The sequence below is a fragment of the Trichoderma gamsii genome (genome assembly GCF_001481775.2).
Source record: "Trichoderma gamsii strain T6085 chromosome Unknown Scaffold_14.2, whole genome shotgun sequence".
In the NCBI taxonomy this organism is placed as follows: domain Eukaryota; kingdom Fungi; phylum Ascomycota; class Sordariomycetes; order Hypocreales; family Hypocreaceae; genus Trichoderma; species Trichoderma gamsii.
In genome coordinates, this window is record NW_020171351.1 from 653,353 (window position 1) to 677,581 (window position 24,229).

The 24,229-nt window shown below is 49.4% G+C and overlaps 10 protein-coding genes across 10 annotated transcripts; 6 read left to right on the forward strand and 4 right to left on the reverse strand.

Moving 5' to 3' along the window:
* Window positions 1-1,378: 1,378 nt before the first annotated feature.
* On the reverse strand, window positions 1,379-5,227 carry TGAM01_v204886 (hydantoinase B/oxoprolinase; the record flags this gene model as incomplete). Its single annotated transcript, XM_018801418.2, has 1 exon — window positions 1,379-5,227. One exon carries the CDS (start codon window positions 5,225-5,227, stop codon window positions 1,379-1,381), a length of 3,849 nt encoding a protein of 1,282 aa, XP_018665211.2.
* A 773-nt stretch (window positions 5,228-6,000) lies between these two features.
* TGAM01_v204887 (fungal specific transcription factor) lies at window positions 6,001-8,513 on the forward strand (the record flags this gene model as incomplete). Its single annotated transcript, XM_024549529.1, has 6 exons — window positions 6,001-6,071; window positions 6,140-6,262; window positions 6,327-6,367; window positions 6,439-6,567; window positions 6,626-7,852; window positions 7,921-8,513. The coding sequence occupies 6 exons, from the start codon at window positions 6,001-6,003 to the stop codon at window positions 8,511-8,513; spliced, it is 2,184 nt and encodes a 727-aa protein (XP_024405759.1).
* A 785-nt stretch (window positions 8,514-9,298) lies between these two features.
* TGAM01_v204888 (major facilitator superfamily transporter) lies at window positions 9,299-10,836 on the forward strand (the record flags this gene model as incomplete). The annotated part of the gene is made up of 2 exons (XM_018801416.1): window positions 9,299-10,152; window positions 10,218-10,836. The coding sequence occupies 2 exons, from the start codon at window positions 9,299-9,301 to the stop codon at window positions 10,834-10,836; spliced, it is 1,473 nt and encodes a 490-aa protein (XP_018665209.1).
* Window positions 10,837-11,559: 723 nt separating this feature from the next.
* TGAM01_v204889 (aflatoxin B1 aldehyde reductase member 2) lies at window positions 11,560-13,061 on the forward strand (the record flags this gene model as incomplete). The annotated part of the gene is made up of 3 exons (XM_018801415.1): window positions 11,560-12,085; window positions 12,157-12,628; window positions 12,809-13,061. The coding sequence occupies 3 exons, from the start codon at window positions 11,560-11,562 to the stop codon at window positions 13,059-13,061; spliced, it is 1,251 nt and encodes a 416-aa protein (XP_018665208.1).
* Window positions 13,062-14,386: 1,325 nt separating this feature from the next.
* Window positions 14,387-14,743, forward strand: TGAM01_v204890 (hypothetical protein; the record flags this gene model as incomplete). The annotated part of the gene is made up of 2 exons (XM_024549530.1): window positions 14,387-14,568; window positions 14,638-14,743. Coding segments are annotated over 2 exons (288 nt in total), but the record flags the coding sequence as incomplete, so codon positions are not given.
* Window positions 14,546-15,582, reverse strand: TGAM01_v204891 (twin-arginine translocation pathway signal; the record flags this gene model as incomplete). The annotated part of the gene is made up of 3 exons (XM_018801414.1): window positions 14,546-14,705; window positions 14,782-15,045; window positions 15,116-15,582. 3 exons carry the CDS (start codon window positions 15,580-15,582, stop codon window positions 14,546-14,548), a joined length of 891 nt encoding a protein of 296 aa, XP_018665207.1.
* A 1,850-nt stretch (window positions 15,583-17,432) lies between these two features.
* TGAM01_v204892 (hypothetical protein) lies at window positions 17,433-19,050 on the forward strand (the record flags this gene model as incomplete). Its single annotated transcript, XM_018801413.1, has 2 exons — window positions 17,433-17,757; window positions 17,831-19,050. The coding sequence occupies 2 exons, from the start codon at window positions 17,433-17,435 to the stop codon at window positions 19,048-19,050; spliced, it is 1,545 nt and encodes a 514-aa protein (XP_018665206.1).
* Window positions 19,051-19,501: 451 nt separating this feature from the next.
* Window positions 19,502-20,072, reverse strand: TGAM01_v204893 (carbonic anhydrase; the record flags this gene model as incomplete). Its single annotated transcript, XM_018801412.1, has 2 exons — window positions 19,502-19,908; window positions 19,967-20,072. The coding sequence occupies 2 exons, from the start codon at window positions 20,070-20,072 to the stop codon at window positions 19,502-19,504; spliced, it is 513 nt and encodes a 170-aa protein (XP_018665205.1).
* A 1,169-nt stretch (window positions 20,073-21,241) lies between these two features.
* On the reverse strand, window positions 21,242-22,952 carry TGAM01_v204894 (proline-specific permease; the record flags this gene model as incomplete). The annotated part of the gene is made up of 2 exons (XM_018801411.2): window positions 21,242-22,140; window positions 22,211-22,952. 2 exons carry the CDS (start codon window positions 22,950-22,952, stop codon window positions 21,242-21,244), a joined length of 1,641 nt encoding a protein of 546 aa, XP_018665204.2.
* A 966-nt stretch (window positions 22,953-23,918) lies between these two features.
* On the forward strand, window positions 23,919-24,035 carry TGAM01_v204895 (hypothetical protein; the record flags this gene model as incomplete). Its single annotated transcript, XM_024549531.1, has 1 exon — window positions 23,919-24,035. The coding sequence occupies one exon, from the start codon at window positions 23,919-23,921 to the stop codon at window positions 24,033-24,035; it is 117 nt and encodes a 38-aa protein (XP_024405761.1).
* Window positions 24,036-24,229: the final 194 nt, after the last annotated feature.

Below are 24,229 nucleotides of genomic sequence, written 5' to 3' on the forward strand. Positions count from 1 at the left end.
TTAATTCGGTCTGTTTCTCTTGTTCTCTTGTTCTTTGAACTCTCGTCGTGCATCCATCAAGCACTAATGTCGCACCGAGAAAACCCAAGCCGTCACCATCACCTCTGCAATTCGCCTCTTGTTGGTCACATTGCCCTCGCAGTTCTTCCAATACGGGCTGACAGGGCAGATCCTTTCCCAGCTAAACGAGGCCGATCTGCACTCGACGACGGCCCAAAGCGAGCCCCTCCTCCACACAAGCCCAGACCACGTTCAGGGACCCTGACCCGACGGGCCTGAAAGGGCATCGCCTGACCTCGTGGCGATTCATGCCTTGGGCCTACTTTGCCAGAAAGACAATGCTAGACGCCAGTGCAATTTAATTAGACACATCAATGTACCTGCACACGCAAGCAACGCTGGCCAAGTACACGGGTAGAGACAGTCGACGTCGGTCCCCCTTGGTGCGTTGGCGTCCGCCTTTAAATGCTTCTCATTTCCTGGCGGCTGCTGATTGGCGGCGATTGTCTCCGTTCCTGCATCGGTGCCTGGCACTTGACTGCTTTAGCGGAAAGTTACAGGCACTAGCCAGCTACTGGCTTTTTAGCGCAGCGCCTTTAGCGAAGGCTTAAATTGCTACGAGGCGCCCAAACGGGTAGTAGAGTCGAGCTCGATTTGATTTGGCCTGATTCCCTGCGTCTGATCATGACGGAATGTCTAGTCGAGCTTATTTGACGAGTCGCTGACTTGGATGTGCCCTTTTTGTGATAGACTTGACATCAGCAGCACGTGCTTTTTTCATTCATACTTGTGTCTGTTCATCTTGTGCCCGTGTACGAGTAAACTTTTATCCAGGGCAGCGCCATATTGTCGCACCACGGCCCTTGAAACTCAGCGAAACTCAGCTCTCGACCAAGCACGGGGCCTCATCGCGTAAAGCAGCAGCATTCTGCGCTCTAGCGGCGTTATAGCGGCGGTCGGGCCCCAGCTCCGAGATCTCGCGTGGGAATAGTGTCGGCTGGACTGTCAATAGCATGGAGCACGTCCCAGGAGGAAACCGGTGTTAGTGCCACAGAGCGGCCGAGCAGGTTCTAAGAAGAAGAAAGAGAAGAAAAAAAAAGAAGAATTTTCGAGTCGCTGTTTGGGGGATCTGTGGTCTTTAAAAGTCTATTTGACGGCTGTTGTTTCTGTTCTATCGAGGATGTGTTGGCAGATCACTGAAAAGCTCAGCTTACACGTATTTTACATCGGCCTATTGCAGAGTCAAGACATTCATCAAGGCTAGAAGGAATGAAGAACTTTCTATAAAAATAAAATTATCAAAAAGTACACGTACTGTATTAGTCTTTTATGGACCACCATGCTAGCTATTCAACATAGTATTGCTACATCTTCTATTCTACGCCTCAATCACCCCCCAGGCTCCTCCTCCAGGAGATTGAATCACAACGCTCTCTCCAGGGCCCAGCCTTGTAGTGGCCTTTGCACCCAGATTAATCACCCTCTTCAGTCCTGTTGCCGCATCTGTAACCTTGACGCAGTTCAGACCAGCCTCGCCGTCGCCTCCGCCCTCCATGCCGTATGGGCGTCGGGATCTTCTCTCACTGAGAATAGAGCACTGGACAGGGACGCGGAACTCAATTTCTCTGACTGTTCCATCGCCGCCTCTGTTGCGTCCTTTTCCGCCTGAGCCTTGGCGCAGCTCGAAACGACGCAAGATGCACGGATATCGCTTCTCAAAGACCTCCGGGTCTGTGATCCTCGTGTTGGTCATGTGTGTGTGAACGCCGCTCTGGCCGATCCAGTCGGGCCCAGCGCCTGAACCGCCTGCAATGGTTTCGTAGTAGCCAAAGCCCTCCTTGTGCTCTCCCGTAACGGGGTCCTTGCCGCCGGTGCCAAAGGTGAGGTTGTTGCAGCAGCCTTGGCTGGCGGCGCAGGCGTTGAATGCGCGGAGGACGACGTCTGTTACGCGTTGAGAGGTGAGGACGTTGCCTCCTACGACTGCGAGACCGTCGCCGGGAGTTAGGATGGTGCCTTCGGGGATGACAATCTTGATGGGTGTTAGACAGCCCTGGTTGAGGGGGATGGACGATGATACGAGGCAGCGGAGACAGTAGATGATGGCGGAATGGGTGATGGCGATAGGGGCATTTGTATTGCCTAGCACATGAGGGCCTGTGCCGGTAAAGTCAAAGACAGCAGAGCCATCAGGAGAAATGCTGATGGAGAGAGCGATTGGTGTTCCGTCGTCCATGTAGTCCGTTGCTGTAAGAGGTTCTGAGCCGTATGTGGCGAGCGTCTTTTTCAAGAGAGATCGCACAGCGGCCTCTGCCGTGTGCTGAATGGCGTACATGTATCGATGCACGCAAGGCAAGCCGTATTCTTCAATGAGGCCCTTGATGAGAGCAATGCCCTTTGCGTTGGCGGCGATTTGTGCCTTGAGATCGGAGATGTTGTCTTGTAGTCTACGGGTGCCTGAGCAGCCATCGTACTGGGCCGGCTCTTCTAACAATAGCCTGATGACTTCTGCCTCGTCGAAGCGGCCTTGGCTGACGAGCTTGGTGGACTGTATAGCGGCACCTTCTTGCCATAGCGCCGTGGAGGTTGGTGGCATGGAGCCTGGAAGAATACCGCCAATGTCAGCGTGATGGCCGCGAGAGGCAACGTAGAAAGCGAGTTCATCGCCGTCAAACACAGGAGTAATGACTGTGATGTCGGGAAGATGCGTGCCGCCGCATGAAGGGTGATTCGACATGAGGACGTCGCCATCACGGAGCTTGCCCTCCCACAGGCGATGCTGATACTGGACGGCGAATTGCATGGAGCCCAGGTGCACTGGAACGTGTGGCGCATTGGCGACAAGGCCGCCGTCGGGGCTAAAGATTGCGCATGAGAAGTCGAGGCGCTCCTTGATGTTGGTTGATACGGCGGTCCGTCGCAGTGTGCGGCCCATTTGCTCGGCGATACCCATGAATCTGTGGCCAAAAACTGTGAGCTGGATGGGGCTGAATTCTTCCTCTCCGTCTTTTGACTTTGATACTGTTTTGGTGTTGAGTGCGCCGTCGATGACGACGTAGCTGTCCAGGATGGTGGCTGTTGTTCCGGGAGCGACGACGATGGTCTGGGTGTTGTCGATGATGAGTGCCGGACCTGCGACCTGTGATCCCTCGGAAAGCTTCTGGAGCTCGTAAATGGGAGTATCTACGTGTCCGGAGCCTTCAAAGTAAACCGAATTGGTTCCATCTGCGCTGGGCGAAGGGATACTCGTACCCTGGATCTTTCTGAGCTGAGCAAATGGAGTTTTGATCTCTTTCGTGCCCGTCCCTCCAATAGCTCGAATACGGATGTCATCTACAATAATGTCCTTCTCTGGGAAATGAAACCCGAAACTCCGCTTGTGGGCGTCTTCAAACTCCCGCTTAAAGTTCCAGTCTTGGCCCTTGAGAATCATGAGCGAGCTGTTTGAGCCAGCGTATCTCATGCTAAGGTACGAATTGTGAGAAATCTGGTTGACGGCGAATCCTTGCTTAAAGAGAGCGTCTGTTGCTTGCTGAGCTAGATTTTCAAGCTGCGATCGGATTTCACTTTCTGTCTCTGGGCTGTAGACTATCGCCGCAGGCCGTTGAGTCTCGTGAACGACGTCTGCTAACGAGATGCCGTAAGCGGACAGGATGGAGGAGTATTTATGCAGGATGATGCGAGAGATGCCCAAGACGTTGGCTACTGCGCAAGCATGCTGGCCGCCAGCACCTCCAAAACACGCAAGATGGTGGTCGGCAGCGTCGTAGCCACGGGCTTCTGTGAGAGCTCGAATGGGTCCAGCCATGCCCTCATTGGCAACTTTCAAGAAACCAAGTGCAACTTCTTCCGGCGTGAATAGTGTAAGTCCGGAGGCTTTTCTGTCTTTGTTGATCTCATCTGTGAGTTCTGCAAACTTGGTCTCGACAATTTCGCGGTTCAGCGGCTCGTTTTCCTTGGGGCCAAACACTTTGGGGAAGTACTCTGGCAGGATTCTGCCAAGGAACAGATTGGCGTCTGTGATGGTTAATGGGCCGCCCTTGCGGTAGCACGCTGGGCCGGGATGAGCAGAGGCTGACTCTGGTCCCACGTTGAATAGCCCGTTTCTCCATGAGAGGATGGAGCCGCCGCCAGCAGCAACGGTGTGGATGTCGAGCTGTGGCGACTGGATGGAGATGCCTGCAGTGGTGGTTTCGAAAACATGGTCATAGACGCCCGCATATCGGGATACGTCTGTGGATGTACCGCCCATGTCAAAGCCAATGATGGGCTTCTTCTCCTCTTCATCCCACGATGTCTGGGCGTAGCCAACAACACCGCCTGCTGGGCCGGAGAGAATAGCCTTGAGGCCGCTGAATTTGCGGTAGTCTGCGAGGCCTCCGTCAGATTGCATGAATTCGATTCGTGTATCTGCTGAAGAGAAGCCACCGCGGAAATTTGCCTCGATGGAGCTGATGTAGTTTCTGATGATGGGAGTTAGGTAGGCATCTGCTATGGCTGATGTTCCTCTGGGCACCACGTTGATCATGGGCTGGAGCTCTGATGATAATGTGACGGAGAAGCCCATCTCGAGAGCCATCTTCCCGACAAGAAGCTCGTGATTAGGAAAGGCGTAGGAATGGATGAATACTATGGCAACGGAGCGGAAGCCCTGCCTCCAGACGTCTTCGAGCTGTTTCTGAACCGCGCTGAGATTGGGCTCTTGTAAAACCCGGATAGTCTCGCCAGTGACTGCCGTGACGAGCTGTGAATCTTCTCCTGTAGGAATTGTCTTGTTGCAATTTGGATCTTCTGTGTAATCTTCCATAGTCACACGCTCATCCACCTCCACTACATAATCGTAGAGAACCTCTGGCCGTGACACTGATAGATCAAAAATCTGTGGCCGAGACTGGTTGCCGATAGCCAAGAGGTCGCGGAAGCCCTTGGTCGTAACCAGGGCGACTTTCTCGCCTTTGCGCTCCAAGAGGGCATTTGTGGCGACTGTGGTGCCCATGCGAATGGACTCAAAGTGGAAGAGGTCGAGGGGTTGGCCCCGAGGGAGCTGCTGGCCCGTCACCAGCTCCAAGATTCTTCGGATGCCTTCTGTCGGGGCATCTTGGTAGTTGGCGGGATCGACGGATAAAAGTTTGAGGATGATGTCTTCTCTGCCGGGGATTGAGGCGTGGACATCGGTGAAAGTTCCGCCTCTGTCAATAGAGACTCGGATACGGAGTGATTTAATGGCCATTATGGGGGTATTAGGTTAGGGATTTAGAATGGGTTGTTCATGGGTATGGCAGAACAGCAACCTGCCAGCACTTTATATCAAGCTCTACCGGTAAAGTCTAAAGATGAAGATGTTTCGGAGGAAAAGAAAAGCCAGGAGCTCCACGATCCAACGATCCCCATCTCCGGGGTCGCAGTCTTGACTCCATGCCTCGGAAATCTTGCCTCCCCAAAGCGGCAATAGGCGAGAACCAGCAGTTCGTGATTTGTGTGCCAAGCCGGTGTGGGTCCCCGCGACCGATGCGGTGGGTCGGGATTTGGCGTCGGAGCCAGACTAAGCCAAAAAGGCGTTAACGTCGCTGCAGATGAGGAGAACCGTCGGAGTCGATTCCCGACGCCTGTGATTGATTATTCCAGGTTGGAGACCGGAAAGAGCAACTGAGGGAGCACATTCGCGGGGATGAAGTCCTGTCAGTGATACCATCTGTTAATCGTGATATCGGGATTTCACGTATCGGGATTTTGCTACTACTGTATCTGAGGCTGCGGCTGGAAAGCCCTGCGAGCAAGAAAGGACTCGCGTAGGCTGATTTTCATATCGGAATAGTCCCCCGCAGCAGACACTGCGATCAGCGAGTTCCGGAATTATGCTGAGGCTCTTGCGCATGCGAATAGGTGGCTCTGGAAAAGTCAAATACTGCCGGAAGACAGGGCCGTTTCCCCACCGCGCAGGGTTCTGGTTCTCCGGCTTGAAGAGTTCCAGCAGAGTAGCATCGCCGGTACACTTGGCGTAGGATGGCTTCCCCAGATGATGTTGCTGCAGGGACGGGACAGTCTGTGGAGCAGTTTACTTCACGGCCTGTTGCGTAAGTGGTGTCCTATCCTTTCGTTTGAACTTAGGAGAAACTTGTGGGCTCATATTGCATTTGTATAGATGTCTCAACTGCCGTCAACGACGCTCTTACTGTTCTAAAGAAAAGCCTACCTGCTCAAGATGTCGAGATGCTCGGATAAGGTGTGTTTATGAAGGCACTAGGAAAATACTGGTGAACGAGCCGTAAGTGTAGATTGCGTCCGTGTTGCGTTTACCATTGTACCGGGCCTAACTTGATCGGATACAGTTATTTACGAGAGCTGGAAGCAAAAGCAAAAATCTTAGACAGTAAGTGGGATTAGCTATCCCCAAATCTTGTTGAAAGTGTGTGATTTTGGTCACTAACACGTTTGATGCAGGCATGCAGCCTGGAGGCTCATCTGCTACTCATGGCCACCGCATCACCACCGACGAAGACGACGACTTTGAAGACGAGCAGCCTTTGCTTGAGCCATTCACTCAACTCAGTTTAGATAAGCCTTCTACGAGTAAGCAGCACTGATACTGTATTTATAATTTACTCTAAATATTCCAACTTTCTTTTAGGCTTTCAAGGCCCTGCCTCTTCCGACAACTTCCTTCGCAATGTGAGAAAACTCTCAGGCTTCCAGGGCGACGATGGGAGTCTCGATTTGCCCTCAAACTTTTATGAGCCTGGCGCTTTGCCTTCACGGCGACAGGCTGTGTTTAGCATTCGCTCGCGATTACCACCCATTGATATGGCACGAAGGCTCTTTTCAGCGCAGTACATGTTTATCGGCACAATTTTCGCCTTTACCGATCCCAGAGATTCGTTTGAGCGCTTGCTTCTCCAGGCCTATAGCGGACCGCCCGATCCTTCTGACAAGACAGAGTGCCTAGAATATGCGAAAGTGCTGCTCGTACTAGCCTTTGGGCAGTTATACTCGGTCAATCAGTGGGTAGACTTCCGAGGTCCGCCGGGCTTCGACTATTTTCGAGATGCGGTAAATCTTCTTCCAGAGACACACGAGGAAGGGTCTATTCTCTGTGTGGAGACTTTGGCTCTCGCAGGATACTTTATGCAGAATATGAATCGTAGAGATGCGGCGTTTCAGTTTATCGGCAAGGCTTTGCGCATGGCGATTTCGCTTGGCTTGCACCAGGAAGTCAGCCCGCACTACTATTCACAGCAAGGCCCGGAACTGGACAAGACGGCCAGAGAGCATCGTCGGCGCGTCTGGTGGTCCATCTATAGCCTTGACAGGATCTTGTGCGTCAAGTCTGGCAACCCCATCACCATCCAGGACGAGGATATAGGGGTGGAAATGCCATCGCCGCTGCCGGGAGACCCCGAGTACTGTCCTGCCGTGGTGCTGCGACATTACACCGAGCTTTCTCGCATCCTGGGCCGGATTCACATGACAATATATCGGAGATCGAACAAATCGGCGCCGAAATCTGGTAAGAGCCTGATGGCGTCTGTGCAAAGCATCATCTTCTCGCTTTCAAAATGGAATCGTGAGGTGCCAGATGACCTGCGCTTCGACCCCGCGCAGCTCTCCTTTAGTCGTGAGAGCGTCGGGGCACTTGCGCACTACTATCAATGTATCAATATGACAGTGAGGCCATTGCTGTTCCATGTCGTGCAGAAGCGATTGCAGGCTATTCGAGGCGGAGGTGGTGCGGCAGAGAAGGAGCGTGACTGGAAAGAAGGGCTCTCTCAAACGACTGTGAGAGTCATCGATATGTGTGTTGGAGCGGCACAAGATGTTATTAACATGATGGCCATTGTAGCACAGAGAGATATGGTTGGTAAGTTGCTGCAAGCTTATATCCGCGTTTCACCAGCATGGTCTCAGGTTACTAATATAGCACTTTAGCAACGTATGGTTATATGGATGGCGAGCACATCTTCTCAGCTACAATTGTGCTCGTCATGGTATGCACAGCATTTCCTGACAACACCGCCAATACGCTTGCGATGACGGCTGGGCTTGGCCTGCTGAGGAACATGGGCGAGCGAGGCAACAGCCACATGGGTGCTCGCTATGAACTGCTGCTGAGCATATACTCTGGCTCAAGCATCACGCCTCTCACCGCTCCTAGCCAGCAGCTTGCAATGATGTCGCCCGGCTCTCAGGCCTTGGAAGCCTCCATACAAGGCAAGGGCGTCGTCCCTCCGCGAATATCAATGGCACCGCCATACCCTATAAACGCGTACGATAGTAGCACAAGCACTGCGAATATGCCTCTTACTTTCCCGGTTGTAGATAGCAACTCACTGAACGAGCCATTTTACGACGATAGCGTGAGTACGGGTATGGACTTTGGGCTTTGGGAAGAGGGCTTTGCGTATCCGACAATGGACCTCGATGTGGATTTGGCGCAGCGCACATCAACGATTGGGGGAACTGGCGGGACTGATATCCGCGAGTGGATGTTTGATTTCATGGGCCAGGGGAATGCTTCATGAGATATTGTCCAAGTAGAGATTAGAGCCGAATGAAATTATTATCGCGTAACACCTTATCTATTTTCAATCTCATGTCAGGCTTCCTCCATCCCCTATCTCCATCTGCCAGGGTAGCCTATCTAGACTATCATGCACCCACAACGTCAATATCTAATCAAGCAAACGTGGCAAACTATAGAGCATGCCCAATCCGTAATGTGACGAGGATGCAATGCAACGACATGATCAACACATCTCCACATGGCGCTGGCACGACGTCAGCCATTCCCCGATACCGTCTCAACATCTTGGCCACCAGCCATCTCCAACTTCCCCGCACGACGACGTCCCTCTTCTTCAGCCCAAATAGCGCCTCCCAGGGGTCGGTGAGGGTCTCCGACCTGCCCCGCAAACTCCACCATCCACTGGCTATCACCAACGTTTGCTATCTTTCAGCCGAGTGTTTCCCGGCCAAATTGAGGTCGGCAATCGGTAAAAGTTGATAAGAGATTTTTTCGTCTGAAGGCCTATGAGATACTGGGAGATAATATGGCACTTTTTGCGAGTTACCGGAGTTGCTCTTCCGTTTTCGTAGAGCCGCTTCTTTGTTTAAATGGATCGTGATGCCCACGTCGATCCACAGAGGAGTTACATTTGCATCCATGTTCCCCATGGGGTTATCATTTCCATTACTTAACGTGGGGTTTGAAACATCGGCATTCTTGCTTCGTGCATCTTTTTCCCAACTCTTTTCCTTGCTTCAAGTAAAGGCGCCTTAGAGGACTGTCGAGCATCTTCTGCCCAGCATGGCCACAGAACAGGCCAACGTCGGTTTCGACGATGACGAGAAGCGCCCATCTTCTCGCGATGTCTCTCATCATGGCATTGACGAGACGGGCATGTCCATCCCAATCCTCGATCCAAATGCCGAGAAGCGTCTACTGCTGAAGCTGGACACTTACTTTGTTCCCATCATCATGCTGGTCTATTTGACATGCTTCCTTGACCGCAGCAATATCGGAAACGTCAAGGTCGCCGGCATGCCTGAAGATATCGGCGCCAGCCCAAAGGAGTTTTCGACGGCTGTTTCCATCTTCTATGCGACTTATGTGGTTTTTGAGGCTCCGTGGAGTATCTTGATGAAGAAAATAACGCCACGAGTTCTGCTCACCGGTCTCTGCACTGTCTGGTCCCTGGCAACGATATTTTCAGGCTTTATTCAAAACGTGGGAGGACTATTTGCCGTGCGACTTATCCTGGGCGGCTGCGAGGCTGGACTGTTCCCTGCGCTCAATTTATATCTCACAATGGTATACAAGCGCCACGAGCAGGGAATGAGAGTATCGTATCTCTTTGTATGCACAGCAATTTCGGGCGCTTTCGGAGGCTTGCTTGCGTACTGCATCCTCAAGATGGACGGTGTTGGCGGCTTTGCGGGCTGGAGATGGGTTTTCATCATTGAAGGCATTTGCAGTTTTCTCATCGCGCCGGTCATTTGGTTTGGCTTGCCGAATAACCCAACCGAAGCTTGGTTCCTCACGGAAGAAGAGAAGGCCATGATGAAAGTTCGTGAGGCGCAGCGAGCGCACTATATGGGCAGCGAAGAATTTGACGCGAAAGAGATTCGTATTGCTCTAAAGGACCCAAAGTTGTACATCAGGTAAGACTATTATCCCAAAACAAATGTCGAATGTCGATGGATTCATATTAACTCTTAACCTGCAGTGGTGCCATACAATTCTGCCAGGACATCCTCCTTTACGGCTTCTCCACCTTCCTACCTTCGATTCTCGTCAACATGGGATATTCTTCTATCCAGGCACAATACCTCAGTATCCCAGTATACATCTTCGGCGGAATATGCTTCATAGCCTTTGCGTATGTATCTGACCGGACTTGCGTTCGAGGGCCGCTGCTCTTCCTCGCCAACGTCCCAGGCATTGTGGGCTACATCCTCATACTCTGCCCTACGCCCAACGGCGTCAAGTTCTTTGGCACGTTTCTCTGCGCCATTGCCGTGTATAATGGCCCTGGACTGAACATGACATGGCTCAATGTCAATTTTGCGCCGCATTACCGCCGCGCGACGGCAATTGGCGTTCAGCAAAGTATCGGAAATACCGCTGGCATTGTTGCTGGCCAAATCTATAGAACGGCGCCTTATGTCTTGGGGAATGCCTTTTCTGTCGGAGCCTTGGGCGTAGTGCAGCTGATCATCACTACTAACTGGCTTTACTTGAGGCACCTCAATAACGAGAAGAAGAAGATCGAAAGTGGGGAGAAGGAGGATACACGAAAGGTCAAAGATGGCGATAGAGCGACAGATTTCAAATATCATCTCTAATTACACCATGTTAGCTTAGACCAATTATCATCTCATTCATAGTTCAACCTCTGCTCCTATTCTGCAGTACCGAATAGCTCGAACGTATATATTAACTATTACCCTACTGCTCGACGTTTTACGTAATACCCTTGACTGTTGCAATAGTTACCCCCCAATGTCTTCGTTGCTCCATATCCAGAGCTATGATCTGGTTAATCGGATTTCATCCCATCTTGAAATTCTTCTCCTGCTTCTTCAATGAGCTGGCCGTTCATGTACATTAGCCTATTACTACAGGTAGGCTCTTGAGGCCGAATCTGCAGCGGGTTGCGCCGAAAGCATCCATTTCTTCCGCAGCTTGGCGTCCGGAATTAACAGTGATGCCCGAGATATGAGTGGCACTGCTCTATATATTCCTAATTTGTACTTTGCAACGCCTTTTGGCGGACTTTGCTCTTTCTTTCTCTTTTTTTCTTTAATTGGCAAAATCCGCCTGTCGAAGGCTTCAAGCCGCTGTTATGCCAGATTAGGATTAGCGCGTAAATGTCATACCCAAAACGGCATATCATAGGCCTGGATAGGCTTTACACGCCTCTCTTTGTATGGGCTGTTAAAGACTGAACTGAGGGTATCAAGTAGATATAAAATGAACTCATGGTCCCTAATTGAGTGAAAAATCTTTACTCTCAAAATCATCAAATAACATTTGCTCCTCAATCGAAACCCAGTATCACAAGCACAATGGCATCCCCAAAGCCCAGAGTTATCCTCGGTCTCATGACCTATGGCCCTCGCGAAGCTTCGCCAGACAACCGTGTGACAACAGTTGAAGAATTTCAGCAACATCTCAGTGCATTTCAGAAGAGCGGATACAATGAGCTTGATACAGCTCGCATATATTCTATGGGGAAACAAGAAGCCTTCACCGCACAAGCAGGATGGAAAGAAAGCGGCTTCAAGATTGCTACCAAAAGCTATCCCCGCGTTCCCGGAGCTCATTCAGCTGCCAACCTCCGCAATGATCTGGAGACTTCTCTGGCGGAGCTTGGTACTGATTGTGTGGACATTTTCTATCTTCACTCAGCTGATCGTACCATCCCTTTTACGGAGACACTTGAAGCCGCAAATGAGTTGTACAAGGAGGGCAAGTTCAAGCAGCTTGGCGTTAGCAACTTCTCTGCTTATGAAGTGGCGGAGGTTGTTATGCTGTGCCAAGCTCGAGGTTGGGTGAAGCCAACCATTTACCAGGGAGTTTACAATGCCATCAGTAAGAACCCCTCCCCATCTGATCCCTCTAATGCGGGAAATTGACGAGAAGCTGACTCTATTACTACCCAGCTCGTAATCTTGAGACTGAAGTAGTTCCTGCTTGTCGCCGTTTCGGATTGGAGATTGTCATCTTTACGCCGCTCGGTGGAGGCCTGTTGACTGGGCGCTACAAGTCTGCCGATGACGAAGAGCAAAGTGGTCGCTTCAGCAGTAGCTCGTTCCTGGGGCCCATTTTCCGGCAAATGTATTTCAACGATGCCCTGTTCAAAGCGCTCGATATTCTTCGACAAGCCGCCGAAAGGCACAGCTTGACTATGCCAGAGGTTGCGCTGCGCTGGGTTGTGCACCACTCTGCTTTGAGATTCGCCAAGGATGGCGGAAACGACGGTGTCATTTTCGGTGTAAGTAAGATTGAGCAGCTACACCAGAACATTGCGGACCTGGAGAAAGGCCCCTTGCCAGAGGAGGTAGTCAAGGCTCTTGATGCTGCTTGGATTGTCGCAAAGGGAACGAGCCCAAACCCTTGGCACACGCCGCTTGAGTATACCTACAAAGGCCACTCATAGAGACTTGGGGCGCAGACGCCGCGATTCGATAGTTTCAATCAATTTATTTGCTCTTAGAATCATATCCATGTACTTCGTAAAATGATTTCTCTTAATACCAGTCAAAGTCCCACGCGACTTAAGAGAAATGATTGGCAATTGCTGACCCATTTAAGCCAGTCAAGTTACTCAGGAGGAGACGGCATCGAGAAATCTGGCTGCTGGGATATCAACGTCATCGTCATCATGACAACCATGCCAAGTTCATCAGAGCTTTCTCTCCACGTTTCCACAGGCGAGCCATTTAAAGATACTGCGGAGGCTAAATCCTTCCACGTGAGTTCTTTTTCCGGTGGCAAAGCGCTCGCCCAGTCTGAAGCGTTTGCAGCGGCCCATGAAGCTTTTGTGGCCGGCACCAGCATGGAGTGAAAGCTCCAGTCTTTCGGGTTGTCGCACGGCAATCCAAAGTGCGTGGATACTACGGCGCTCAGAGTAAAGTATATACAGGCAATGCGCATGAAGGATTCGAAAAACACCCATTGCCTCCAGTCCTGTCGTGGGCGGCTGTCCAATAAAGCGGTGCTATGGAGATGCCTAAAGATAGTCTGCTTTTTTGATTAGTTTCCCTTTTTAAAGGCTCCATGGAATAAGGTGGGAAGGATTCGAAAGTCATTGGCGAGGCGGCTCACCCCAAGCGTAAAGAGGAGCGCAATGTCCCCATTTGGGAATGCTGCGCTATTCCTCCCCTGCTTAACTCGTAAGAGAAGGTAAATGGTCGTCGCCTGCGCGGCAGATAGCAACTCCCATTGGTTGAAAGTAGTTATCTGGATAGCAAGTTAGCTCCAAGCAACCAAGTATATAACACAATTGTGTGAAAAGCTTCTTCCCTTGGAGTATATCCATTCCTGATGCTGGTGTATCAGTTCCCATAATGATTCATTGTCTGCAGTGACACTGATCGAGTCATTGCTGGTAGTACCGTATGCTTGCCATAGGTTCAAGCTTGTTTTGAGAGAGTTGAGATTCATGGCCATGTGTTCGGAGCCACCTTCGGTCTCATGACGAGAAAAGGTATTGTGAACGAAACCCACAAAAGACAAGTCTTGTGAGGCCTTTGAGACTTGGCCACAGAGATACCGTAGTATGAAGCAGCTTATGTGTAGCATTGGTGGCTCGGAGAAATGTTTCCGCTCAAAAAGAATGAATTTGGGTATCTGATTCAGTAAGATGATGCAACCGGAAATGAGAGAAAGGACCTGTTGATAAATGGGTACTAACCAGAGCTGAGGATTGTGGAGCCATTTGTCTGTCGATAGATGCCATCAGTGCTGCTAACCCCCTTCCAGCTTTATTTTCAGCGACATCAGTCTCCAATTTCGAGGCTCTTTTCTTCTGGCTCCGGCGCTCGTGGTAGCTTTTCATCACCGCCCGCCGGATATACGTGCGCCTGGCGCCTCGTCCCTCCGCGGGATCGTGCGTCAGATTCACAAACGTACGGTCGAGGGTTGATTGTTGTGGCGCCATTTTCTTTTGTCATCGAAATACTTGGGACGAAGTCACAAAGAGCTACAGACTTTCATGTCGAGTTCACGATGACATGTATGTACCTATGGGAAAGGGGAAAAGCAACCTGTCGTCCGTAAGTGGGGCGATTCGGATTCGGAGACCTGCGTCGGTATAAACTCCGCACGCCCTTTGCCCGTTGTATTGTCTGCTCACCACACTAACACACGCTAATAAGCTGCGGTTGAGTCAAGGAAATAGTATACGAATTATCATTCGAAGTCTATTTCTTTGCCATATACCCTCTTTGTGCCTCCCTTGAAGCAAGCTACACTCATCATTTCTATATTAGCAACATCGACAGCTCGGATGTTGAAGCTTTCAACCCTCGCTCATACCCTGCAATTCTATTAATGATGCTTTACATTCAAATGTTTGTACAAAAATGGCAGCATGTAATGCACAATATCCTTCAGGTTACTAATAAGAGCAAAATGGCCAGCGTCAATGAGATGAATCTCAGCATGTGGCAAGTCTTTCTTGAAGGCTTGCGCACCAGCCGGGATGAAGCTAGAGAACAAAAAAATATTAGCAGTGTTCAACTATAGTACATCATAGTACTTTATTATTCGGGAAAACGACTTACAACTGGTCATTTTCTCCCCATACAGCAAGCAGAGGTACTTGGGACTGGCGAAGGTATTGCTGCCACTGTGGGTACTGAGCAACGTTTGTCCGGTAGTCATAGAGATAATCCAGCTGGATGTCGATATTTCCCGCTTGGTCGTTCATGAGCGCGTAATCAAGCCACCACGATTCCGGCTCGAGAGCTGCCGGGTTCTTTGTGCCAGTGGTATACTGCGACTCTGTTGCGTTCAGGGTGAAAAATGGGTTCAGAGCATCCCGGTCACTAAGATGATCAGCCATAAGCCATCAAAAGATGACGCCGCAGAAAACTCCGCCGCAGGAAGCTAACTCACGATTGGCTGCCAGACGCCCAATATGCTCTTATTGCGTCGAATCCCGGCCCAAGGCCTTCCGTATAAGCGTTTCCGTTTTGAGATACAATGGCCTTGACAGCGTGTGGACGTCGCACGGCAAGTCGTAATCCAACAGGGGCACCGTAATCAATGATGTATTCGGAGAACTCTTGAATCTTTAGCGCATCCAGAAACCCTTCCATAACATCGGCAATGTTGTCAAAGGTGTGGGGGAAATTCGCAGGGCTCTTTGTGAATCCAAAACCGGGAAAATCAGGAGCAATAACATGATAAGTCAACGCAAGAATAGGAATCATGTGTCGGAAGAGAAATGAAGACGATGGGAAGCCATGAAGCAATAGTAGAGTCGGGGCATTAGGAGGCCCTGCTTCCCGATAAAAGATGGAATAATTGCCGACGTCGATCTGGCCGACGGTCGGGAGTATTTGGTATGCCAACTCTGACATCTTAATGGCGGAAGAGTTCAGAATACTGCCTAATTGATGGATAAGACAACGAAGAGACTTGAGCCTTCTACATCTACGCTATATATAGTTATTATAGCTAGGTACATAGTTATTATACCTAATCGCTTTTCCTCCAATGGCTTCGTCATCTTCGCTGGAATCAATTGCATGGTGTTAAAAATACAATTAATACAATGAGTAAACCAAACTTGCACATCCTCAGCTCTTCAAACTAGAGCTACGCAGGTCAACAGGGCGGCATATGCCGAATAGAAACAGGGTAGCAGATACCAAATATGAACATAGTGCTTACCACTTGCGAATAGCACGACTTTAATCTAACCTATATCTACCTACCTAGACACACGTAGCCGACCGTACCGACCGAGACGAATTGCAAATTAGTAATTCATCCGTCATACAGGCTCCACTGAGAGAAGCAATAGTATGCGTGGTTAATGATTTCATAGCCATATGAAGCATTATACAAAGATCAGGGCACGGAAATGTGGGCCGAGTCAGCAAATGTGTGTAATTTATAATTAACGACTGTTGCTTTGATGTGGTTCCGCGCTCTTCGGAAAACTAAAGCTCCGATAAGCTAGCGAGCGATAGCTTGACTATTCTTTATATAGGATGGCTATATCTTCCAAGTTGCCGAATTATACAAGTTACTCGAGCTACCACTATAGGCTAGCTATTGAAAGGCAATAGCCCACGCTCGCTGGATCCGACGCCTGCTTGGTTGGTTTCATAAGATGGATCTGGCAGCCAGTGGTCAAAATGATGCATCGAACTCATTCAGCAGTGTTTGCTGCCAGTTAGTGATGTGTATGTTTACTTCTTTCAAGACATAATGCTTTGGTATGAAGAGGTCGTCATAGTGTAAACTCGCTGCTGGGTATAATAGTCAGTTGAAGTGATTAACTTGTTAGTAGTAATGTAATGAATGCAGGTTTGGGTACTAGCGTGCTCAACATTCTATGACAGCCTGAACACAAGTATCTAGACGTGTGTGTATACACCTTGACTCAATTTGAATGGGCAGTCAACGAGGACCTCCAAGTTGCAACAGGAGTGTCGTAGGTTTCAAGTTGTTGATGAGCGAATGATCATATTGTAGCATATACACTGCCTTTATGGATGATGCCTTGATTAAGATATCCGACTTCTGAAAAACGTTTCGAAGATATGCTCACAATCAGACTTGTCAAGCAACAATAACTCTTTCTAAGGACATCACAGCTCATAGTCCTACGTGACTAAGATAAGAAAAGATAAAGCCATGGCGATCTCGTCTACGGCTTTACTTGCTTAGGTAAGGTGCTGACGTTCTTGCAGCCTCTTCGCCCGACTATGCCAAACGGGGGCAATGCTGAATTGTTCCCTGCAGCTCCACCACGCATCGTTTTCAATCGTCGGTTCATATACCGGACTAAATTGTCCCGTTGGGAACAATGCCCGTAGAATCATGTGTATCCGTGTGATTAGCTCGCTGAAACGTACTGCATTGGGCAGGATCCAGCGCACTGCTATCTTTCATATTGCTCGCTCTCACGAGATTACTAAGCCTAGCTTCTCCGTGGCCCTAAGTGAATAAGGCGGCGAGCCCGGCGGCTTAACGAGGGAGACTTCTCAAGCATTTACATGCCCTTCTCGGCGTTTGTATCTGTATAATCACTTTGAACACGTCACTCGCTGTTAGATGCTTGCAGCTTGTACGCGAGTTTCGGTAACTTCAATCAATATATATCATCTGCTGACCCCCCCACGATGCTGAAATACAATGTACACACTATACTCTGGTTTCATAAGACAGCAATAGCTGCTGTGGAGACGTAACAACAACAATGCAGTCATTTATTCAACGACGAAAAATTGCAGCTCAATCGGTGCTACAATTGACAGAAAACCCCCCAATCAGCTTATCCGAGTCCGACGAGACAGCCGTCAACAAACCCGAGCTATCAAATTCGCCACCTAGTGAGCAACAAGACAGACAAGATATTGATGTCAATCCTCGAAAATGGCCACTATGGAAAAAGCTCAGTGCCACTCTGATTGTCACAGCGATATCCTTCGTTGTGCAATATGCCTCGGCTGTGGACTCTGCCGCGGCTGAAAGGATACAAGCGGAATTTGGGGTATCTGCAGTTGCAGAATCTCTGGCAACAGGTTTGTCTTTGAATCCCAGATCGAATAATAAATTGACCATTATTTTGGAATTTGCTTCTAACCATCATGAAAGGCTTGTTCCTTGTTGGTTTTGGAGTTGGTGCTCCAATTGCTGGCCCCCTGTCCGAAATCGCCGGCCGAAATCCCGTCTATATAATCAGCTTTGTACTGTTTATGCTATGCACCATGGGAGCAGGTTTGGCGCCCAATATTGGCGCCCAGCTTTCTTTAAGGTTCCTTGCTGGCATGTTTGGTAGTACTCCGCTTGTTTGCGCTGGCGGCACCGTCTCAGATTTGTGGGATCCAGTCGACCAAATTCACATCTTCCCGATTTATGCCACAGGAGGATTTTTCGGCTTGGCAGTTGGACCAGCCATTGGAGGGCTTATTGCAGACAGCAAGATTGTGGGCTGGCGATGGGTGGAATGGAGCACGCTGGTTCTCTCGGGTGCTGTTCTCCTGCTGGTCTTGCTTTGTCAACCCGAAACATATGCACCAACGCTACGTGAATGGCAGACTTCCGCCGCCATTGCGAAAGTTGCCTCAGGAGATGGAGAAGTATTTTCAGCCGGAATCATTGGGAAAACAGAACAGTTGTCTGGACGTCAGAGGTTCAAAGCTAAAATTGGCCCTGCTCTCTATCGACCGGTGCAGTTGTCTTATTCCGAACCAATCATTATTATGATTTCGGTATATCTTTCTGTGCTATACATTGTCATCTTCACGTTTCTACCAGGCTATACTTTCATTTTCACAAACACATACGGATTCAGCCTTGCTGAACGGGGACTTTCATTCTTCGGATTGGGCGTTGGATTCTTGTTAGCTTTGGCAATGGCAATACCCATCACTATCCAGTCACGGAAGATCATTCAAAGAGACGGCGGCCTCAGCCCTGAATCTCGACTTTGGTTCGCCATGATTGGCGCACCTACAATCCCCATTGGACTTTTCTGGATGGCGTGGACGACTAGGGCGTCAATATCATGTTGGTCTGCCATCGCGGCATCCGCACTTCTGGGGTTTGGCGTTCTATGCGTTTTCATCAGCAGCTATCAGTACATCATCTACACGTACGAACAGCTAGCTGCTAGTGGGCTAGTTTTCGTTACTTTTACGAGGTATCTAGTTGCTGGTGGGATGGTGGAAGTGGGCATTCCCATGTACGAAAATCTCGGCGTTGCATGGGCTTTGACACTGCTTGGAATACTGAGTGTCGTGCTGATTCCGATTCCGTTCTCCTTGTTTTACTGGGGGCCTCAGATTAGACAATGGAGCAAGCATGTCAAATAGAGAGAGGATATTTGTTAATTTATGTGTCAGCATCAAGAAGCTTTAGATTTATTAATGACAGAATTTACGTATAAGAACTCGATTGGCAGCACATAAGCGATGGTCATAGAAGTTGTACGCTACTGCAGATCAGGATAGATAGTTACGTCGTAGCTGCTTATTCATATTTTAGCTTCGTTTGTAAACATTCTAATTGGGCTATGTATACGCGTTACAAGATAGAAGTAGGCTATGCTTGGTTTGAAGTACATTTAGGTGAACAGTCGTTCAGAGGATTCATATTTTACCTAATGGGGAGATTGAAACCGAAAGATGGCAGGAATAGATGTTGACGGCAGTATCACAGTATCAAATCAACCTCAAATGTTGCTTGTTCAATGTATCTAACTAACCCTAATCCCTCGCAACGCTATTTGCTACTTTAATTCGTGGACATAGTCCTTCGATTTAGTTACTCCACAATCTTCTTCAGAGCGCCAGTATCAGTATCCTGGATCCAGCCCGTCACCTTAATCTTGCTCAGCCAAAGAGGGTGGTTGCGAAGATGTTCCACTTCTTCCCGGGTAGACTTCTCCAAATCGAAAAAGGTCAAGACATCAAAGTTGTCCACATCTTTGGACTCTTCCACCCCCAAGTTCTTCTTCATAATTCCACGTACTGCTTCTTCAGGAACGCCTAGCAAACCGCATCGAGTGTGCTTGATGAGAAGAACCTCCTGAGCGCCCAAGACGTGCGTAGTGAGAAGTGCTGAGCGCGCGGCATCCAGGCCTGATGCGCCTGCGTTTCGGATCGTGGTCACTTCTCCAAGCTCAAAGCCCAAGGCTGATTTGGGATCAAGACGGCAATCCATGCAGGTTACTGAGGAAATGAGTTAGGTTGAATGCCCCTCTGAGATTTGGAACAGAAGAGTACTTACTAATGACGGCATGCTTTTTAGGAGGGCATTCGAGACCGCTGTGTGTGTAAGTGCTAACATATTTAGCATTGGCTGCGAGAATCTCTGATTCAAAAGGAGTCGACATATTGGCGGGCTGAAGGTATGTTTGACTAAGGCAGTTATTCGTGTTTGAAATGTGTAATTAAGTTGTCTGGAAAGGTAGCTATGAGGTATAGTATTATAGAATGACTCGGACTATTTCATGGAGAGAAATAGGACTACTTATAGCAGAAGAAACAACGGCACCATAAGACCAAATACACACAAACCATCTACGAGCTTCAAAGCATAGCTTGCCTATAGCTTGTCTAGATTACAAATTCTTTCCTAAGACTCGGAAGAATACAATTGCCATTCATGGATAGGATTTTACTATCCAGAAGATACTAGTATGTAAACCGCCGAATTGAGAAGAATTGCTGGAATGACACAATCGGCACAACGAAGCGGTTGGCAGCATTTGCCCAAAGGAACTCTAGTGATGTCATTGGCTGACCAGTAGCGCATGCACGCCATATTTGGGCAATGGCCCAATCGGGCAACAGGCAGCGGTAGCGTGAAGCTGACCAATTTTGAGACCAGAACGATTGCGCCCGAGAAATATGTCTATCTTGGTGGTCTAATTAATATAGATATGCTCAGTTACATGGCAGTTTAAATATTGCTGCGTTAAATTACCTAGGTATGTAAATGAGTTTATATCCCCTGTGTTGAGTGGCTTCACATCTGCTGTTTTACGGTTTCATACTGTTTCCTAGGCTGTAGCCGGTGTAAGTCGCAAATCGCCTGGAAATTTGATTCTGTATAGCAGATGCCCCGTCACGATGGCCTTTTTCTTTTTTTCTCTTGGTCTTTTTCTTTCCCTTCGAATACGTGAACCTTCTTTTTCATCAGCAGAAGCACTCCTATTTTTTTTTTTTTTTTCGTTTTCGCAAACTACCAGGAGTCCCAGGCCTTACTTCACTTGTGAGTCCTTTAGGACTAGGCAAACTTCACGCTTCTCGCCAAAACCCATGGTAGAAGCAAACTGCGTGCGTTGATCGAATCACAAAGGTAATTGGGATGGGAACCAGAAACATGAGTACTTTAGAAGATTTAATCATTTTTTATCGGCGTAACCCTCATCTAATTCATGACTGGGTATCTTTCAAGAAGTCATATAATCAAGATCCGAAAAGATCTTGAATCAACATTATATACAATAAAAAAAAGCAACGTGATATATAAATTTTCGCTCCTTTCTCGCGCCTTTATTTACGCCAGCCAGAACCAGACCTTTTGTAGCCAGTTCTTGGGTACAGGAGGCTGGTCCATCGCTTCCATTTCGTCCATCTCCTTCTTACCCGTGATAACATCGATTTCGGATGTCTTGATGTAGAAGGGAGTGCGGGACCAAATCTTGTGGCCGAGATAAAGCACAAGAACGATGGGCAGAGTAATGTACGCAGCGATGAAGTCGCTCACGTTCCAGTTCTTTTTGATAAAAATTTGGAAGCCGTTTGTGAGGGTGAGAAGGGAAATGACGAAGAGCGCAAAATAAGTGGCGTATGGCTGGAAAGGCGTTCTGTAAGGTAGTTCTCCCAAGAGGTTGTTAAAGATGATGGCTTTGCGGAAGCGAAGATAGGTAATCAAGATAATGATCCACGCAATAAAGCCGGAAATGGTTGAAATATTGACGAACCAGTTGAAGACCGTGGCGCCAGAGTTGCTGACATTGAGGAAAGCGAGAAGGGTGAAGGCCCAGGTAAAGAGAACGGCCACGTAGGGAACGCCCCATCGATTCGTATGAGCGAATACCTTGGGGGCCCCGCCGCTGATGGACATTGAATATAACACTCGGCTGGCAGAGTAGAGAAAGGAGTTTCCAGCAGACCAGGCGGAGGTCAGAATAACAGCGTTGATGATGTGGTTCAACACAGGAATGCCTGCATTCTGGATACCAATGACAAACGGGGAAGCGCTGGCGTCAGAGGCTCCGAGGAGCCTTGGGTCGTTCGAAGCGACAATGATGCCGATGACGAGAGAAGCTACGCCGTAGAACAATGCCAAGCGGACAATAAAGCGACGAGCGGCCTTCTTGAGGTTTCGGCGGGGAGAAACAGTCTCTCCAGCGGCGATCGCGATCAACTCTGGGCTGGTAATAAAGGCAAAACCTGTGAATTTTTTTTGTCAATTAACCGTACGAAGAATGGACAAATTTCCGTGGAAATAGACAAAACGTACCAGCTTTGACAAAGGCGTGCCAGTAACCCAAAAATTTGCCAGTCGACCCCTTGGCGTTGTATTCTACGAAGGCTCCGGGATTGTTCCAGTAATGGAAGCCAAGAACATGATGCTGATCTGGGCCACCGCCAAAGAACAAGACAACACCAATGATGCAGAGAACAAACAGGGCAATCAGCTTGATAGACGCAAAGACAAATTCTGCTTCTCCGAAGATGGCGGCGGCGAATAAGTTGAGCGCTAACAAGACGAGGAGGATAATGACGATCCAGACGGCAACATTGACATTGGTTGTCCAATATTCTATCACAATGGCTGCTGCTGAAGCTTCTGCCGCAACGAGCATTGTGTAGGCATACCAGTAATTCCAACCCGCCGCGAAGCCCAAGCTGGGATCGACGTATCGGCTGACGAAGTAAGGGATGGTGACGCCTCTAAACGGCAGATAGACAGTCATCTCGGCCAGGCCGTTCATGACGATCCAGACGATGATGGACATGGACAGGTAGGCCATGAAGAGCGGTGCAGGGCCAGTATCAGCGAGAATGCCGCCGGAACCGACAAAGAGACCAGTTCCAATGGCGCCTCCCAGGGCCAAGAACTGCAGATGACGACTCTTGAGACCACGCTTGAGCTGCTCGCCATCGTGGGCCAGAGTGAAGTCGTTGTTGTCATTGGGCGAGCTGGCCTCGATGTTGATGTCGTAGGCCTCGTCGGGCCCAGAGCTGGATTTTTTCTCCATGGCGACGACTTTGCTCGCGACTGTGAGTGATGGAGAAGGCAAAGGAGAAGGAGAAGATGCGTATGAGGGAGAAGCGAAAGCAGAAAAGAGAAGCAACAAAACCGAGGCCGCAGGGTCTAGATATACTAGCACTGCGCGCACAGAGCGAATGCGGCAACCACCGCTTGTTTATCGTTTGCTCCAGTATCTTGAGGCCCTAAAGACGCCCTAAAGAGCAGATCCCCGGCACATTGACGCCTCTGCTAGCTGTTTGCAGGATAGCTGTCTGCGGGGGGGATTATGGTCCGAGACGCCTGCGTGGGAGGAAGCAGGTACAGGTACATCCAGAGCCAGGGGTGATTCTTCAGCGATGGAGGTATCGAGAGAACATGTGGAGAAGATGTCGACCGAGTTTTGGTTATCTCGAAGTGGAATCTTGCCTCAAACTCTAGCAGTTTAATCAAAGATATGAACAGCCTATCTTTGCTCAATCTTTCGTATTCAAGATATGCTTTTGCGACTGCGATGCAAATCCAGCTTCGTACGCGTTTCTGCAGCCACGCTTCGCTCTGCAGGTACCAGTACTCGGCGTGGCGTCGGCATTTATCCCCCCGAGGCCCATTTGCTTATCTGGATTCATCCCAGCGCAAGCCTCTTTTCTTTTTTTCGCCCTCTCTCCTAGCCCAAGCAGGCGAAAAGAAGGCTTTTCTTCTACCTAGGCTTGTGCCTGTGGCGCTACCCATGCGTGGAATATTTCCAGAACACCCTTCGGTTGGAGAAAAAAAGAGTTTCCTTCCATCACATCACATGGTCGCATCGGATGCATTAGTGATGTGCCTTGTTTGCATCTTGCAGAGTCTCATCGAGCCAAAGATACGCAGCTGCTTGTGAGTGTACCGGTACATTTAAGCTTCTTTCTTGGCAGCTTCTGGGCCGAGAGTCCTGACTCGATTCTTATCTCTCAGTTTCTTGCTCTCGCAAGCGAAGATGGGGAAGCAGATGCGGAGAGAGCGACTAGGGTGGGAAGAACATGATTCAGTCGCGCGCAACGAGTCTCCACCTCGAACTGTTACGTACAAAGATGATCCTGGAGCTTTTCGGTGAAACCCACTTGGGCCCGCAGCTGTTACATTCACGGAGCGAGGCCCGCGTCGGTTTGTTCTCTGTCTCTAGTATCGTGGTCCGTCATGATTACTTGACGGTGGCTGTAGTGTAGCAATAGGATCGAGTGCTGAATCACAGCCCATGGCCTGATGTGCAGGATGCCAGCAAGATCTGATCTTCATGGCCTCATCGCT